The 19,591-nt window shown below is 29.0% G+C and overlaps 2 protein-coding genes across 2 annotated transcripts; one reads left to right on the top strand and one right to left on the bottom strand.

The window, feature by feature from the left end:
• The first annotated feature begins 509 nt into the window (after nucleotides 1-509).
• On the top strand, nucleotides 510-2,613 carry LOC101258074 (CBL-interacting serine/threonine-protein kinase 25). The gene has a single exon (XM_004241632.5). The coding sequence runs from the start codon at nucleotides 1,029-1,031 to the stop codon at nucleotides 2,379-2,381; it is 1,353 nt and encodes a 450-aa protein (XP_004241680.1). The 5' UTR covers nucleotides 510-1,028; the 3' UTR covers nucleotides 2,382-2,613.
• Nucleotides 2,614-13,984: 11,371 nt separating this feature from the next.
• CCR1 (cinnamoyl-CoA reductase) lies at nucleotides 13,985-16,279 on the bottom strand. Its single transcript, NM_001247683.1, has 5 exons — nucleotides 16,159-16,279; nucleotides 15,822-15,976; nucleotides 15,108-15,293; nucleotides 14,678-15,030; nucleotides 13,985-14,168 (listed from the first exon to the last, which is right to left on the bottom strand). The coding sequence occupies exons 1-5, from the start codon at nucleotides 16,277-16,279 to the stop codon at nucleotides 13,985-13,987; spliced, it is 999 nt and encodes a 332-aa protein (NP_001234612.1).
• Between the last annotated feature and the right edge of the window lie 3,312 nt (nucleotides 16,280-19,591).

Below are 19,591 nucleotides of genomic sequence, written 5' to 3'. Positions count from 1 at the left end.
AGTTTACCATTTCTCTTATTAATTAAGAATTGTAAAAACTTAAGATTTTTAATAAGTTCTATTTTTTCAGAGTAATTATGCTTTTTCAAAGTAATTAATTGAGGATATAATAGGTAAAAATAAAATAACTTTCACATACAGCAAATACAAAAATCGTATTTATATGTTATAGTTATTCTGTACGTAGTTGCGCGTCATAACAAACATAAATATGCACGTGTGTGATAAAAAACATAAATATATGTGTGTGTGCACGCACACGTGTGTGCGTGCTTGTGTGTACATATTATGCGCGTCATAACAAATATATATATATATATATATGACGAAGATGTATGTGTGTGTGTTTATACATTTTTGTTTGTACAAGCGAGAGAGGCGAGGGAGAGACTAAAAAGCAAGATCTGAGAGAGAGGCAAGCGAGATCTGAAAGAGAGGGGAATGAAAATACATGTGTATATATAATTTTTCGCTCACTTTATATAAGCACAAACACAATTTATGTATTTTTCTTTGTATAAAAGCGGGAGAGACAAAAGTAGCAATCAAGATTCACTAGGAGAGAGACGAATTAAAAATACAGCTTGATATGAGATACAATTAAATTACTATATTTATAATAATTAATTTTAATTAATATTTTACTATATATACAATTTTTTCAAAAAAAAATTGTCTTTATTTAATTTATTATAATTGATAAACTAATTAGAAATAAAGAAAGTATTAAAAATATTTCAAATTGAAATCTTTAATATAAATTTAAATTTAGTCAGATCTCGATGCGTGGGAATTCTTTGTGCTTTGCCGCCTCCTTGTACATCTATCCAAACAATGTCCTCCAATAACTATTGGACCAGCCCACAGCTTTCTTAATTCCCCCCTACACTGCTCCGCCTCCTTTTATTTGAGTCTCTGTTTTTTCCACTTCACATTTTCACAATTCTCAAGTATATTCCATTCGAATTAACAAAGATTCCATCTTTAAACCTCACTTCTTGCATCTGCTTAAACCATTTTTCAGCTTTATGGAAGATCAAATTGATCAATCGAAGCAAGAAATGGATCATTTAATGGATGGTTCGAGAAGTATTATATTCGGGAAGTACGAGATGGGGAGGCTATTAGGCCAAGGAACATTTGCAAAGGTTTATTATAGCAGAGATATCAAAACTTGTGAAAGCGTAGCGATTAAAGTAATCAACAAAGATCATGTTAAAAGAGAAGGAATGATGGAGCAAATCATTCGAGAAATTTCAATCATGCGATTAGTTCGACATCCAAACATCGTGGAAATCAAAGAAGTTATGGCTACGAAACAAAAAATCTTTGTAGTTATGGAATATGTTAAAGGGGGTGAGCTTTTCGCAAAAGTTGCTAATGGCAAACTTAAGGAAGATGTTGCAAGAAAATACTTTCAGCAATTGATTAGCGCTGTTGATTTCTGCCATAGTCGCGGTGTATTTCACCGCGATTTGAAACCTGAGAACTTACTCCTTGATGAAAATGAAAACTTGAAGGTGTCTGATTTTGGGTTATCAGCTTTGTCTGAGCAATTGAGGAGCGATGGTTTGCTTCATACACGGTGTGGAACTCCAGCTTATGTTGCCCCTGAAGTTTTGAGGAAAAAAGGGTATGATGGTGCTAAATCTGATATTTGGTCTTGTGGGGTTATTTTATATGTTCTTTTAGCTGGATTTCTACCATTTAAACACGAGAATTTGATGAAGATGTATCGAAAAGTCTTTAAAGGTGAATATGAATTTCCTCCATGGTTTTCCCCTGAAGCTAAGAAACTGATATCAAAGCTTCTAGTAGCTGATCCAGAAAAAAGAATTACAATTTCAGCTGTAACAAAAGTCCCTTGGTTTATCAAAGAATTCAATCGATCTTCTTCTTTTTCTTCCATCGAAGAAAACAACACAGATCAGAAACAGGAAACCAAAGAACCAAGTTTGGGAGCTAGATCAAAATCAGCCCCACCTTTTTACAACGCATTTGAATTCATATCGTCAATGTCTTCAGGTTTCGATTTATCGAGCCTTTTTGAAGGTAAAAAGAAATCCGGTTCTCTTTTCACATCGAAATGCTCTGCTTCAACGATCATGTCAAAACTCGAATCTTTAGCGAAGAAGGTGAATTTTCAGATTGTATCCGCTAAGGAATTCAAGGTGAAGATGCAAGGAACATCGAATGGGCGAAAAGGGAAATTGTCAGTCATGGCTGAAGTTTTCGAAGTTGCACCACAAGTGGCGATTGTTGAATTCTCAAAATCTGCCGGAGACACCTTAGAATATAAAAAGTTCTGTGAAGAAGATGTACGGCCTCCCCTTAAAGATATTGTTTGGACATGGCAAGGTGAGAATAATGGCCGTGATTAAACTTTAATTACTGCAGGTAAAATATAAGCCAGAACCATACTGTTTTTACTTTTATCAGAGTTCTAGCCAATTTTGTTTGATGCTATGGTGAGTTGATATATGTAAATACTCTGTAATTTCTAATATTTTATGGATATTTTAATCTCACTGAGGTACGTGTAAATTACTCCAGTCCGTTAGCGTAGAGGCGAATTAACAATTTTATATTAATATAGAGTACCATTTTGTTCAATTTATTGTATGATATTTATATGTTCTAATTTTATCTAATACTGTATATAAAAAATTCTAGCCGAAAACAACAAAGATTAGTTGAACCTACTCTGCCTCCGAATTGACTATTCTTATTTTATAATGATTACGTTAGAATTTTAAAAACTTTATGAATTATGAATTTAAGATGGATGACTTCAAAGTGTTCAAGTTTAGAATTGATTTTTATACATACATATTTGATAAATTTTTAAATATGAATATATTATTTGAGCAAAAGCTACTGAATTTAATGAACGTGTATCTCAATTTCGCTCCGAGATATGTTTCTATATGCCAGAGAAGGTATGCCCATGGTTTAAAAAGTATTTTGATAAAGAAAGTTTGTGGGGTTTTTGTGGTTTTGATTCTACATGATTGAAGTGGGAACCATGGGCGGCAGCTAGGTGATATTGTTGGTTTTATTTTTGGGTAATGGCAGTTGTTGCACCAAGATTTGGCTCCCCTCTGTTTCGTCAAGTATACACCTAAATAAAAAATATGTGTATTATTTAATTGTTAAAGGTCAAGATTATATAATATTAAATTTAGTAAAATTAACTTCGATAAGAAAAATATTCCTACAAATCTTAGGACTCTATTTAATATTAATATTTACATTATTTAAACGCTTACTATGCTAGCAAATTTATTCTTGAAATATTAGGTTGAGAAATTTTAAAAGTAAAAGGAAGAATTATCATTGAAGTTACTATGATTTTGTACCAAATTAGAGTGTGTATGTTTTATATAATTGTTAATTTTCTAACGGAAATAAGGTAGTGCTTATACAATTGGAATTGCAACGGACAAATTAGAAGTCGATTCTATCAAGTCACTGAGTTTAATTTTCAAACCGTGGAAATAAAAAAAACCTCTAAAATTGACATTTTATCCAAATAATTCCAAAGTTTCTGCAAGCATGGCGTTAGATCAACTAATTGCCATATAAACAGGGAAACAAAGTAACACGCCACAATTACATCCCAACGAAGGTTGCCTTATCATAAGAGTTTCGAATTCAAATTTTGAATGAAAAAAATCTTATATGACATAAATTCAGAATAATGAAACTTTAATATCTACGTCAAGCTACACTAAGATATGGGTGAAGTTAGTTTACATATGTCAAATTGTCAATGCATAAGTTTTCTGTGACATCATTTTTACATGATTGTACTTTTTGCATATTCATTGCTTGGAGTAACATGGCATTCTTTTTTTTGATCATATTCTTGAATATATATACATATGATGTGATTTCTATTTCCATCCTCCTACCTTCATATTTTGATTTACTTTTTGTTATTTTATTGCTATAAATACATATTATAACAATATATTCGTAATTTCAAGGTATATACTCATTATGGGTTAAAAATGTTCCATTCTTAGGGGATGTCACGTTACGTAGCCTAATTTGATAGGACATGAGTTTGGTTGGAGAATGGGTCTTCCATACATAAACTGATTTATCATCAAAACAGATGTCTCACTGCTACTCTACTAAGAAGGGAACAATTATTTTTATGGAGATAATTAAAAAGGTCCCATGGATGACCAAAAAGGCTAGGGAAGATAAGACTCGTGTCACCCTTTCTTATTGCTCAACACAAATGCTTTGCTTGATTGCTTATTATCCCCCTTAAATATTACTCCATGCGGTCAGTTTTATTTGTCACGCACTTTGATATGATTTCTATTTAAAAAATAATTATTTATATATGTATGTTATCATATAATTATTTATTATTCTTTAAAATTAATTAATAGCAAAGAAATTTTTTCCTTGATATGTTAAAAATAACAAAAAAATAAAAACATATTTTAGGAATAAGTGACAAGTAAATGTGAACGAAAAAAGTACATTCTTCGTTTGGAAGAAAAGCAGGATCTACTTTAATTTAGAATGAAGTTTAAAAAAATTAAGAAACTTTATAATTTTATGATCTTAAATTAAAATTATTTTAAATACATCAAGTGCCATTTAATTTTGTAACCTTAAAAATATCAAATGAAAAATTGAAAGTACACTACCAAAAAGAAAAGGAATAGGAAGCCTAAAAATGATCTATAATTTTTTCATAATAAATTAAATTTTATTTAAATAATATGTAGTGTATTTGTATTAATATTTTTTTAAATATATACAAATATTATATTTAGCTCAGTTATTAACATATTTGAAATCGTTTTAAATTGGAGAACTCATGGAATTGAATTTTAAAAAATTGATTCTGTCCATGCATGTGTTGATTAAGAACCAATACAAAAACATGAGTGAAGAACACACTTGTAATAGTTAAATGAATTAATTACTAATCACTATGTTGTAATTTGTACGACTCACATTTCGTCTTAGTCCACTTTAAAAAAAAGTGACATATTTATATAGGAAAAAAGATTTGAAGTGTAATTGAATTTTGAATTAAAATTATTGTGATGATTTCGAATTTTTAAAAGAATTTTTTTATTTTGCGCTATTTGATAGTGTATTTTAAAGGTATATATTTACACACGTGAACATCAATATTGCATCATTTAAATAGTAATATGTTCATGTGGGCATATATATATACATTTAAAATGCACAATTAAATAGTGTAGGTTGGTAATAGGTCCTCCTCAAAGTTTGAGATTGTTACAACAATTTCGATCAAAGTTTGGATATATTTCGAACCCTTTGTCCATTTATGTATTTAGTAATAATTTAAGAAAAAATCATCTAGAATATTTTATCATAATCTCAAAAATTTCATTCAATTAAACAAAACAAAAAGTCACCTCTTGGATACATCGCTATATGCCCCTCTCAAATACATTCCTCCCCACTCGGATACATCCCTCACTTATGTATCCAGATGTCTATCGATGTATCCGGAAGTCCAGTGATATATCAGGTATTCGCTATGTAATGCATCTCTATTCAGAAGTCAAGTATCGTATCCGAAATCAATAAATTTTAATCAATTTGACAAAGAATAGGAAATTAAAATATTGTAATTACCTTTTAACACTATGAGATTTATATAAATTATTTAACTCTAAAAAACCTATACTTTTAATAAATTGATTTATAACGAGTTAATATCTATTACTTATTCTAAACCATATATTTAAAAAATCTTTCTATCCTTTTTACCTCTATATTTATCAATTTGAAAAGTGTTTTTTTTAACAGTCCATTTGAAAAGTAAGTAGTGAAATGAAATAAAATAAAAGGTGCAGAGCCTTAGACTAACCAACAAAATGCTACGCCATGTGATATTAAATTGTAGGTTCACATATTTTTCCCACTTGTTTTTGTCTTTTTTAAATTTGTGGACAAATGAGATGTTTTAAGACGAGTATGCACTATACCAATGAAGGCTAGAGATTTCGGTAGAGAATATTCTGTTTTTATTTTTGTAAAATTCAATACATGAATATTATCTTTCGATGATGATGTTGAATTAGATCAATATCATATTAATTAGTATTTTTTTGTGAATGTAATGTTGATTCTACACAAAGGAAGTATGGGCCATAGTTGATAATGATCGTACGCGCTTGGTGTTGGAGTAGTTGATATTAACTAGCTTGTACTATTATATGTGGTCACAAACTATTGGTTTGTCGAGTTGAGCAAACGTTTAGTGCATTGTGGTCCTTATGATCTAGTATTTATTGTTAATCAATGGCGTCACACACTTGTCTTACTTCTAAGAGATAGTCGTAATATAATGAACGTTAATCGCATAAGAGCACTTAACTAATCAAGAGTTCGACAATTCACATGTAGAATATATGTACTAATTCAGATTTATGAACTTTTAAGTGTCTATTTGTCTATACTCAAAATTAGAGATAGAAATGTCATCCAAGATCAACTTAAAAGATACATTAATGCATTATGTCAAAATGAAAAGTAGGTCGAACGAATTGCAACAAAAGTCATGTTTTTAAACTGCTACAAAAATCTCCAGGAAATAAAAATCATCAAAAAAATGTTTGTATCTTAAAATTATGACTTCGAGTCCGGAAAAGGCTAGAGCTTCCAGGTTAAAAAAAACCATCTTTGTCACATGTAGACAATTATTCTTATCAATGACTTAACAATAAAAATATTTTTACCCAAAGAAATGTGATTGCTCTTCCTACCTCTCAATTTTTTAAATTTTTATTTATTTGATGCATGGAGGAAATTTATGGTGGTGCAGAAGAGACTGTTTTAAGTAATAATGATTTAAAGCTCCAAAAGAGAAGTTACGAAATCATGTTTAAATAATAATTATAGTAAAATAGTAAGTATTATTTTATTTACTAATCCAATATTTTAAATTTAAATCAACTTGAATATGAAATTTATTTTTATGGAGAGAGTAATTCGCTTTTAATATAAAGTTTTTAGCTTGAAGCTGAATTTAATCAGACCCAATACATTATGCAGGACACCAATTTGAAAATAAAAAAGTACATAAAAAATCACGTCCAAATAAAGTGTAGGTCCAAAGAATTTACACATGGCAGTATGTCTTTGTATGATTGAGACTTTAGTTAGCTAGCACATTCCATTGTTTTATATTTAATTTGTTTCTTTTAAACTTTGGCAATGGTTGGTTGGACAATGGCTCTTCACTAAAATTTGACTATTTATGGTGGAGATAAGGAGATATGAAGATAAAGGGGTCCCATTACAAGGAAAGATAGGTATGTGGACTTGTCTTCATGGATCAAATGAAATTGTTCATAATTGATTGCTTATAGTGACATTTTCAATAAGTAAATATTTTACATTTCTTCCGTTTCAATTTATATGATAATATTTATTTTGGAACCCAAAATAATTCACAATTGGTATAACTTTTGTTCTTTGGGTGAGCACTTTTTGCGCACTAGATAAATCTCTCATTGTGTAATAGGTTACGAATCATATAGGCAGTATCGGAGCTAGAATTTTATCCAAGGGGTATCAAAATATTAAGAAATAAAATCGCGTAGAAGCCAAGTAATGTCAATATGCAATGTATATACATAAAAAATATTTCTTTTTCTAGCTACACAATGTAATTTTCCGACGAAGGATTGTCGATCGATACCCCTTAACTATATGTGGCTCCGCCGCTGCATATGGGAGATGTAAATCATGCTAAGCAAGCTCTATGCGACACTCAAAAGGCATTGACAAGGGATCGATCCCGAATCACCCACTCCAAACCAAACCAGTTGAGTAACCCCAAAGGACATGATCATGTTTGTTTATAAGATATGAAATTTAAGAAAAAAAGAAAATTTATACTCTAAAATAAGAAGCAAGTGTTTGCAGGATTATAAAATTATCTTATTAATAATAAAATAGATATTTAAAAATTAATATTAAATATGAAAGAATATTTTTGTTATCTTGATATCTGGCTTATGTTCCGTATCTGGAACATTCTTTTCTTTTCCAAAAAAAGTTAATTTCAACGGTGTTTCCTCAAAAATTATATATGCATAGACTACAGAATTTTGGAAGCTATGTATAATGTTGGCCTTTAAATGGATGTACCTATCCAGATATATGAGAAAATTATTATTTTGACACTTGCAAGACCTCTTTCTTTTTGAAAATTATGCAGACTTGATTTAAGAAAAAATGATATAATAAAAAATAAACTAAAATAGGCTAATGAATTAATTGAAATTTAATATTACTCATGCTGATATATTTACTTTGAATTTAATGACTAGTATAAGTTTTTTTCCCTTCTTGTTGAAGATTTAGGTGCGAGTAGAAAATGTAAAAAACTAGTAATATGGTGAAAATATTTTTAAAAATACTTTTTAGTTATCATGATTATTGAAAATAATTGTTTTGTTATACCTATAGGCTATAGTTAATTTTAAGTAACGAAACAGTTGAAGTTTAAATCAATACTAAATAAAGATAATTTAATCAATTATCTCTTTAATTGATACTTTTTAAAGGAGCGTGCAAAAGAGAAATATAATGAGTACAATCAAAGGGATAAGAGGGAATAATTAATTGCACATTACTTGATTTATTTATTTGTCACTTGATATTGATGCATAATTATAATTATTATTGTATAATTTTTCACCGATAATCCCTTCTTGAAACAACTATTTACTAAGTGTCCTTTTTATTTTTCTATTGTAACTCAAGAATCTTTTAAACTACGACTCGAAAGAAAACTTATAAAAAATGGTTGATCACAATCTAAAACTTTATAAATATTACTTCTCCGTATCATAAAGAATGACCTAGTTTGATTTAATACGGAGTTTAAGAAAATAAATAAAATTTTTGAATCATGTGATCTTATATTAAAGTTATGTCAAATGTACAAAATTATCCTTAATCTTGTGGCCTTAAATATGCCACGTGGAAAGTTGAAAGTAAAATGTTAACAAAAAATTAAAGAGTTCATTCTTTTTAAAACATATACTGGACCTGTGGAACATATTATTGGGCTTCAGCCCATTATTTAGTGGGCTAGTTAACAAAGTTCTTGGAATATATTATGGAAAAATAACTTAAATACACAACTATAATTTTTATATTCTCCAATTTTCCCTACTTTTTTAAATATTACATAATTCCCTATTTTTTTAATTTTAGTGTAAGTTTTTAGATACATTACACTCTCTCCTATAATACACATTTACCAATTTTAATGCCTATTTTTTCTCCATTAAAACACTCAACCTCTTAAATCAGTTTTTGAATTTTAAATTTTTTCCATTTAAACACTCAACCTTTTAATCAGCTTTTTAATTTTGAATTATTAAATTTAATTAAATTTAAATAAAAGAACAAATTTTGAAATTTTGAATTTCAAAATTCAAAAAATATGGAAGCAGGGTAACTTCCACTGCATTCTACCGTTTTGTTCTTACCAAAGTCACCTTTCACTTCTTTTTTTTCCTTAATCGTCTTCATCCCACTATTTCTTCATAACTTTGAATCTTCTCAACCCAACAGATTTTTCTATTTTCTTCTTTTTATTCTTAATCCATATTCGACTATTTCTTCCTAATATTGAATCGTAAGAACCCAGACCCTTTTTATAGTTAATCCATCATCAATTCGTATATTCTTCTCTTTTTCGTTTTTGTTAATTGTTCTATTACTTCATAGTAATATAAGTGTAGTAAAGTATAATATGTGCTTGATGATACATGTTGAATCTGTGTGTACATTGTTTAGTCAATGTAATGATACATGTAGTAGCTATGTATCACATGTTCTGCATGTAGTATGAATTCCTGTATGATATCATATATCAGTAAGGTATTAGTTGTTTAGTTGATTTACTCATACATGTTTTGAAACTTGTTATAATGTATCATTCATTAAGTTTAATAAATGCTTCATCAGATATAGTTGATGATACATATAGATTCTTTGTGTATGTTGTTTAGTCGCTGTTTATGATACATGTATTAGACATGTATCACATGTTATAATATTTTATTTAATTCAATGATACATGTTATAGACATGTATCACATGTTTTTCATATAGTATGAAATTTTGAAAACTGAAACCATGTATCATTAAGCTATTTTCAACTATTGCCAAAGCCTGTGTATCATTTGTTGTGCCTTCTACACACGTTATTTCTCCACTTCTTCCATCAAAGTTATGTACAGTACCACTATTCTTCTCAATTGTGTCAATACATAATGGATATATTGAAAATCCAGGCTCGTTTTTTTTCAGTTCAAAATATAGTTTAACACTCATATCGTTCTTAAGTTTCATCGGACAGGAGTTACCTTCTACAATGTATCGAATTTCAATTTCTTTCCTTGATACATCAATGTCCAACTCGGCCGCAATTGCTGCTTTGAGATTAGAAAACGAAATTGAATCACCAACAACGATTCCATCAATTTTGTAATTTTCATACTGCAATTCGTTCACCCAAATTCCGGAATATCTCATCAAAATCGAAGTATTCATCTTCAAAAACCCACTGCAACAACAAAAAAATTTCGGCAGCTCCAATTGTTTTCTAAATAACTGATACAATCTTTGATTTTCAAATTATGAAATTAATATCCAATTAAGTGCTGATTTAATGTTGATTAATGATCTGTTACCACAAATTAAGCTGTTTTAGTAACAGCTTTAAATTTACCGTTTTTATCCCCTATTTTTTCTTAACAGTTTTAAGTTACTATGTATCATTTACCATGTATCATAACTTTCTAAAGTATCACGGCTCAGCAATTTTAAGGGATTTTTTGTAATTATTAAACTTATCGGGACAGAATGTAATTATTGAATTACACTATGGGATTCCTTAAATTTATTGGGCTTCAGCCCATTTAAGTTTCGTCAAGACTATGGGCCTGTCAGTGAACTTTGTCTTATTCAAAAGGTTGAGCACTAACGGAACAAAAAGATGGGAGAAATACACAAATAGCCTCTCACTAAGGGTGTGTTTGGTAGAAGGAAAATGTTTTTCTAGAAAATCAGTAGATTTATGACTTATTTTCTCATGTTTGGTTGGTGAGTAGAAAATATTCTTATAAAATGATTTTCAGTGTTTGATTTATGAATGATAAATATTTTTGAGAAATATCTTTTACTTTTTATAGAGTAGACAATAATTTTTAAAATTAAAATTAAATATATATTTATTAAAAAATAATATTTGGGAAGGGGGGTGGGTTATCACCAGGATAGTCTCTGTAAGTAGGACCAAAGCGCACAAACTAAAAATATAAAATTGAAGATATTTTTTAAAAATAAATTTATTTTTTTTGGTGGGGGGCAGGTAGGAGGTGGTAGCCGGGGGGGGGGGGAGAGGGGGGAGGGAGGGTAAAGGTGAAAAAAAAAATTTGATGTTGAAAATATTTCTTAAAAAACAAAATGAAAACTTATTTTGGGAGGGGGGGAGGGGGATGTACGGGTGAAAAAATAAAAATTTGAAATCAAAAATATTTTTTAAAAAGAAACTTAATTTTTTTTGGGGTGGGGGGTGGGGGCTGTTGGGGGTGATTTTTTTAAAAAACCAAAAGTAATTTTTTAGAAATTGATGTTTTTTTTTTTTAAAAAAAAGTTGTAATTTGAAGTTGGATAGAGTTTTGAAAAATGGTTTTTCCTTGACTTTGAAGGGAAATCATTTTTCTTAATTTTGAGAAAAATGAGTTGATTTGGAAAACATTTTCTAAAACTTTTGTCCCAACCAAACATGAGAAATTGAAAAATATTTTCCTCCGTACCAAACACACTCTAAAGATTGAAAACTCAATATAGCCTTAAATTTGTGTTTACAATAATTATCCCTAAAATTTCTAAATCTGTTTCGATTAATGAACTCCAAAAATCTCTCAAACTTCAATATTTAATGAATAATCACTACATAATCTCTGTATAATCAATCATGTATATCTTATACACTAATTATACATTTGTTATGCACTAAATATAGGCCTATTAATTGCTATCACTGATTTCACTTGACTTCTAAAATTCAAAATAGCTCAAATCTCTCAAACTTCAATGTTAACCTTTGTTTGAAACAATTGCATATTACTTGAAAACATTATACATATATATACAGGGCCGTTTGGTTACTTATTATAGTTATATAGGTATTAATTATGTATAATTTAATTATACATATATTAGTTATGTTGGATTTAATTATACGGATACTATTTAGTGCTATCAACCATTACTAGTATAAACATTTGACTTTCATCTTTAGTGATAAATTAGTGCATCAACCATTACATTAATGTTTCATCATATCCTCCAAATTTTTTCTCACTATTTGTTCGTACGTCTTTGTCCACCTAATTTAAAAGTTGTTGAATTGGTACATTCGTCATCTTCTTAATCATTATTTTGTTCTTCATTTGTTTGTTGAACTAATTAATTGGATCGTACTCTAATTTTTAATGTGAAAAGGAATACAACACCAAATTTGTAGCTCAATTTATTAATCTTAATTTAATATCCCGTTTGTTAAATGTGGTCAAATTAAAGTTCAATGGTTCTTCAAGACTTCCAAAAGATTCCCTAATTAATTTTTTATAATTATACAAAGATTCCTTGCGTCTAAATATAAAGTCTATAACCACACAGGGAATCTTAGGAACAATAGTGTTCATTTCGACGTGATTGTCAGACATTTGAACTAATCACACTAATATAATTAATTATTATTACGTATGCAAATCGAGGTTGAAAAAAAATTAAGGAAGTTAGGTCCTGACATCCTAATCAAATTGACTCTTATGGCTGTAGACTAAACATACATATAATATATCAAAATATTCTTTAATCGTGACTAAAAATTAAACCATTAAGTATGAAAACAAACACCGTCCACGCAATAATCCTTCATTTATATGATCTTTTTGTTAAAGAGAAATAGTTTATGGATTATATATGTATGATATTATTTAGTATTGTTTTTGGCAGAAATTTTGAACACATTCACATCATACATACCTTACATGGTGTTATAAAATGTATTACTAATACCTTTCATTTAATGATATTACTAATAACTTTCACTTAACTTATTTCACGTGCCGTCGATATAATTTATACATGAAAATCCATAAGCTCTGATATAGGTGCATCATAATGTTTGGAGTGAATCCCAATTAACAATTATCCAGGCTGTTTTAGTGGAGGGGTCCAAAATAAAGCCGAAAGCAATATCATACTTTATTGGATTATTATTAAGAAAAGTCCACTTTTTAATGGGGATTTTGATTAGTGACAGTGACTGTAACTGTGACTGGTGGGGTATTCAATGTGCCACATTTCCATTAAGCTTACGTTTTTTTAAAGACAACGCCAGAAATTTACCGCAATTATATGCTTGACTTAATGAATTGTCGATACAAATAATATACAACAACACAAAAAATTGAAACAGAGAAACTCTCGGAGCATTTTCAAAACATACGTCATTGACTATCGCCTATGACAATATTGAAAATGTGATTTTGTTGGAAGTTTCGATTCTTTAAAAGGTTAAGTTAGCCGTACTATTTTATATACGAGTATAATATCATATAAAACAGTCTAATATAACATATTTTCAATCATTAGAGGGATTAAACTCATAATTTACCAATAAATCGAAATATTAAAAGTTAAGATATATATTATATTATAGAATGATATGATCATTAAGTTGAACGTACATTCCAAAGATATACAGAAATTATTACATAAATATGTTATTCTTATGGATAAAAAGCAATGTCCATGATAACATTATTCATGTTTTATGCTAATATATACTCATAACAACAACGGAAATAATAAAAACATTTCCTTGAACACAGTAAAAAAAATAAAATTACACATTATTATTATTTACATAATAAAGCTAAGTCTGAATTCGAATAATTTCGTCCTTTTGAGTTGGAATTGGAAGGTGACCTTTCTCTTGTAGACTCTTCACTGTCTCATATAAGCATTGTTTCACTGGTGTAAATTCCATCCCCAAATCCTTCAATTTTTGGTTTGAGAATTTGTATGGTTTTACCCTTGGCTTCGTCACATCCGAACACCTAATATTTTTACAAGTATAACCAACATTAGAATATATATATACTACCAATCGTAACGAAGACATCAAAAATACATTCGATTTGATAAAATATTGGTCCCAATGTGTTGGTAAAGCACAAGGAGAAGTTGGGACCAGCTTAGCCAGACAAGATAGTGATGGTGTGTTAGGTAAGAGCATTTTAGGGCTAAAGAATATTGTTGATACTCAAGTGTTTGTTAGTGGGTCACTTGTATATATGGTAACAATGCTTAGGTCATAACTCAAAAGTACTTTTCTTACCAATAACAATTTGGTACATCTACTAACACATCACCAATTCAAACAACAAAAAAGCAAGTGAAAAATCCTTTATTTGTGCATTTGTAAGCAAAAACATCCAACAACTTGATAAAACTAATGATGCATGTTTTGCGGACTAGGTCTAAAAACAACTTCGCCATTTTAATTTGAAAAAAAAATAAATTCATTAGCGCGATTACGTTGATAGATTTGGGAATTTGAACTTACTTTGTGGGGATGGGATATTCAGGGAAGAATTTGGCTAGAATTTCAACGATGTCACCACGATGAAGCACACTCTCAGCACAGAGGTAACGTCCTGATGCTGAAGGAGTTTCATAGAGAAGTATGTGAGCTAAAGCCACATCCTTAACATGTACATATGCTTGAACTGAATTAGCATATGTTTTAGCTGAGCCAGTAAGGTACTTGAGGATATGAAGAACACTAGCATTCACAGTATTTTGTAGCAATGGTCCAAGCACCAACACTGGATTTATCGCGACTAAATCAACTCCTTTCTCCCTCGCCTCATCCCACGCTGCTTGTTCTGCCACCATCTTACCATAACAATACCAATTCTACACATATATAACAACATATTCAAGTCAATAACAAGATATAACACGTCAAATTTTTAAGTATGAATTCGATTGACCTTAGTGTTCTTGCAAAAATCAGGATCGCTCCAGCAAGTCTCGTCAACCACTTTTTCAGGGTCTCTGCTTGGGTCCATGTACACAGCTCCAATTGAGGAAGTAAACACAACGCGTCTTACATTGGCCTCTGCTGCTGCTGTTATCACATTCTTAGTACCAATTACTGCTGGCTCCACCATTTGTTCCTTCAACATTTACTCCCAAAAGAAAATTAATTACTAAAGAAGGGGGAAATTATGAGCAAAACGACACACAGAAGACCTTTTTTCCCCCTCATGGACCTCTTGGTGGAACATAAAACATAAACAAATTAAAGTTTGTCTAGCTTGAATTGACAATCCAACTAATGGTTTAATTGGCCCAGTCCACCAACTACTACTACTAGATTATTATGTTTATGTTCCCTAACTTTTTCCCGGATATATTTTACTCAAAATCAATCACCAAAAAATAAAAAAAAACATTTTTTTAAAAACCAAAACTAGTATGATAATTGATAATCCAACTAACCGACACAAGATAAGAATTTCTTTTAGTTGTGTGCACGCTTATACAAAAAAAAAATGATTCTTTTTACATCGCAAATTTGGTTTTACTTTTGTCCCTTTGTTTCATTTAATAAAAAAAGTTTAGCCTAATACACTAAACTTTCACTGGCGGACCACAAAGGTTTATTGTATGTTGTATCGTACATAAGTTAAAGGAAGACTTACTGGATCATCAGTAACTGGTGAAGCTGTGTGGAAAACTCCGTCACAGCCATTGATTGCTTCACGCAAACTCTGATAATCAAGAAGATCACCTCTGCATAGTGTTAGCCTCTCTTTTGCTCCTTCAAGTTCTCTCAAATGACAATTCTTTGGATCATCTATATATAAAAAAAACATTAAATTCTGTAAATACTCAAAAACAGAGTATATTCAACGATTTAGAGTCAGTGAGTTCAAAATGAACGAACTCGATACAAATTTTAATTTCTTTCAATATACGAGGCGAAAATGATGGGTTTGAATTGAAAAATATGATGAAGATGTAGTATTGTGTGCATACCAGGATTTCTTACAGTTCCCCTAACAGTGTAGCCTTTTTCCAAAAGAAGTTTAACGAGCCAAGAGGCGATGAAGCCTCCGGCACCGGTAACACAGACGACCCGACCGGAGACTGACGGCATGCTGCTAAATATTAATTTACCGATGAGATTAGTGATGAAGATGATATAGAAAAGTTGAATTAGCTGAAGGCTCTTTTCTTAGAAAGTAATGAGTAAAACAGAGTATATAGAGTGTGTTTATATAGGGGTGGTTTGGTACATGACACAAAAATAATAAGATTATTTTATTTTATATTATTTTTTCTAAAATAGTGAAATTATATCCCATACAGAAAAAGGGGCAGCTCAAATATATTTGAAGCCAAATTCAGATTGAATATATTTTTATAAAGTTTATTGTAGCCAATTATTTATTTTTTTCTTGAGATATATAGTATATTCAATAAGTATTTGTTAAATTTCTATCACTTATTTCCTTGTATATGAAAAATTCTACAAATAATAATTATAGTATTTGCTTTTTTTGTTTTAAAAAAAAAATTCTTAATTTTATTTTTTAAGATGAGGCTCCAACGCAATTACCTTTTTAAAAAAGTGCTCATGTATATAAAATGATATAAAATAATATAAAATAATTTAATGAGATATCTTTTACTTATTTTATTTCACTAACCAAATGATATAATGTAATATTATTTATTATGTATATGTATACCAACTTTTGGCTCAAACTTATTGGTATAACTTACTCTGATGTAAACGGACTGCTTGCGACCCCTCAACCATGATCCTAATTCTATTGAATTAAGTTGATTAAATCGACTAAAATAACTATAAACAATATTTGATCAACAAGATTGTTAATAAACTTAAGGAGATTAGGAATAATTACACGTTTGGTCCCTCAATTATGAATAAATTCAAATTTTGATCCTAAAAATATTTTATGAAGCATATTTAACCTTCGATAACTACAATATTTCCTTTTTATCCTTTATATAAGAAATACAATTGACGTTTCTTTCGCGTATTTTTAGTAATACATCACCATTAGCTATGAGGCTATGAAGTTACAACACATGGTATGTAATTTATCATTAATTGAATGGTTTTAACACTTAATATCGATACTTCAAAACTGTACTTATCAATCATCTGAAAGTCATATATGTTTAACAACTGTACTTATCAATCATCTGAAAGTCAGATATGTTTAACTAAGAATTAGAAGGATCAAAATTAAAATTTATGAATATTTGAGGGTCTAAAAATGTTAATACCCAAAGGACTATGTGAGTATAGTTTACCTTTTGGGTTATATTTGTAAACCCACTATTGTTAATTAGATTAATTAAATTAAAGTGATTAGCAGTCAAAAACAAACACCTTTAAGAAATTTTCAATGATGTTTTCTTTCTCCGGTCAAGAGATTGTGTAGTTGAAGGAATGAGGTCACCGGCGTTATTTACAGATTAAATTAGTAAAAGTATCATATTATTGAATAATCCAATGGTAATTTGTTAATTAATTAATATAATGTGAGTAATCAAGCTCTGAAGGTTCTATCAACAAAAGTGTCATTTGACTTTGAAAGAGCAAATTAAAGTTCAGTGACATTGAAATTTTGTTGGACATTATAAGACGTGTTCAATTCTAGTTAGAATTCTTCAATGTGTGTTCAATCTCAATTGAAATTCTTGGAGGCTAAATTTAAACTCTAGTTCATGCTTATAAAAAGATATTATATTCCCTTGAAAAGACATCTCGAAAATTTCAATCTAAATTATCCTAATTAGTTCGAGAAATACGTTACTAACGACTCTCGAATTATGGATAAATCTCAGAGAGCAAAATCTAGGATAGAATAGAATTGTACTCGCACTGTTTATCAATAAATTTATATTTTTTCATATTTTATTTTTGTTGTAATTTTCTTTCTGTCACTTTAAAATTATTGTTTTAGTGATTAAGACAATATTTAGATTATCCTTCACAAGAGGCTCAATATTTAATCCAAACAATATAATTTTATTAATCCAGCCAAATAATCTAGTGCTAAACTTCTAATTCACATATTAACGAATTTAATATAGTATTTTCTTCGTTTAAAAAAGAATGTCCTATTTCCTTTTTAGTTTGTTTAAAAAAATGTGCCTTTTTTTTGGCAATTCTTTAACTTTAACTTTCCACACGACATGTTTAAGATCACAAGATTAAAGGACATTTTGGTACATTTGACATAACTTTAATTTAGAATTATAAAATTAAAAAATTTCTTTCTTTTTCTTAAACTCGTTCCAAGTCAAACTAGGCCCTTTTTAAAACGGAGGGAGCATTTAGATTTAGTATTTATTCATTGGTCCTTTTCTCGTTTACTTCTTTAAATTGGTGATTTTATTTTCATTCTCTATTTATATTAATTTCATTATTGAAAATTATCTCAAAAAATTAAATCCTAAATAGTGTTATGTACAATTTTCTTTCTCTAAATCTTATTAAAGTAAATATAAGGTCTGCATACAACTTTCTCTCTTCATATTTGTTTGTTAAATTACATGATTATGTTATTATGAATTACATTTTTGAAATTACATATCAAAAAGTTCAATCTTGTATTTAATATGAAAAGACAATTAATTAACTAGTAATACTATATTTAAAGAAATGTATGATGTATTCGTCGAGTTAATAAGGACATCATCAATTATATGTTGAGCTAGAGAACACTAATTTAAACCTTATTGTTTCTAAATTTTAAAAAAACTACAACATAAAGTATTAGAAATGAAATTTTAATATATTTTTGTACATTTTATAAGTTTTTCATTATAAATATAAAATTTAAATTTAAGTCACTAAATTTGACCAAACTATTATTTAACCCTTCCAATTTCATTGATCCATTGCTAGTTGCGATCCTGAACCATGTGATCCTAATATTGAATTAAGTTGATATAATTGATCGGAAGAACTATGAACATACTTATCAACAATTTTTTTTTAATAATTTGCAGGTGATTAGGAATAACTATATTTTTGATCCTTCAATTATGGATTAATTCTTATTTGATCCTTACAATATTTTGTTAAGCATATTTAAAATTTAATCAACTATAATATTTATTAATTTTTATGAATTTAACATAATACATTGATTCATTGAATGATTTAGCACTACATAATTCATTAAATTTGTAAAGATTCAAAGTCTGAGAGATAAAAAAAATGCACATATCAATGAATAGAAGGTTAAATGTATCTAACTAATTTATTAGGATAAAAAATTGAAATGATCAATATTTGAGGGGCTTAAAAGATAATATCTCAAAGGATCATGCGAGTATAATTAACTTACATTTTCTTGATTATATTTAGAATTTACTCTAACTTACATACTATAAACTATTCTTAATAATTAAAATTATATTAATA

This window comes from Solanum lycopersicum, chromosome 6 (assembly GCF_036512215.1).
Source record: "Solanum lycopersicum chromosome 6, SLM_r2.1".
Lineage (NCBI taxonomy): Eukaryota > Viridiplantae > Streptophyta > Magnoliopsida > Solanales > Solanaceae > Solanum > Solanum lycopersicum.
The sequence above is the reverse complement of the archived record's forward strand: the minus strand, read 5'-3'. Positions and strand labels throughout refer to the sequence as shown.

Excerpts from the sequence above, each read along its gene's own strand:
- CCR1 (NM_001247683.1), bottom strand. The coding sequence starts at position 16,279 with ATGCCGTCAGTCTCCGGTCGGGTCGTCTGTGTTACCGGTGCCGGAGGC. Across the intron at positions 15,977-16,158 it reads GGGAACTGTAAGAAATCCTG|ATGATCCAAAGAATTGTCAT; the intron begins GTATGCACACAA and ends TTTTATATATAG. Across the intron at positions 15,294-15,821 it reads CACCAGTTACTGATGATCCA|GAACAAATGGTGGAGCCAGC; the intron begins GTAAGTCTTCCT and ends TAAATGTTGAAG.
- LOC101258074 (XM_004241632.5), top strand. The coding sequence starts at position 1,029 with ATGGAAGATCAAATTGATCAATCGAAGCAAGAAATGGATCATTTAATG.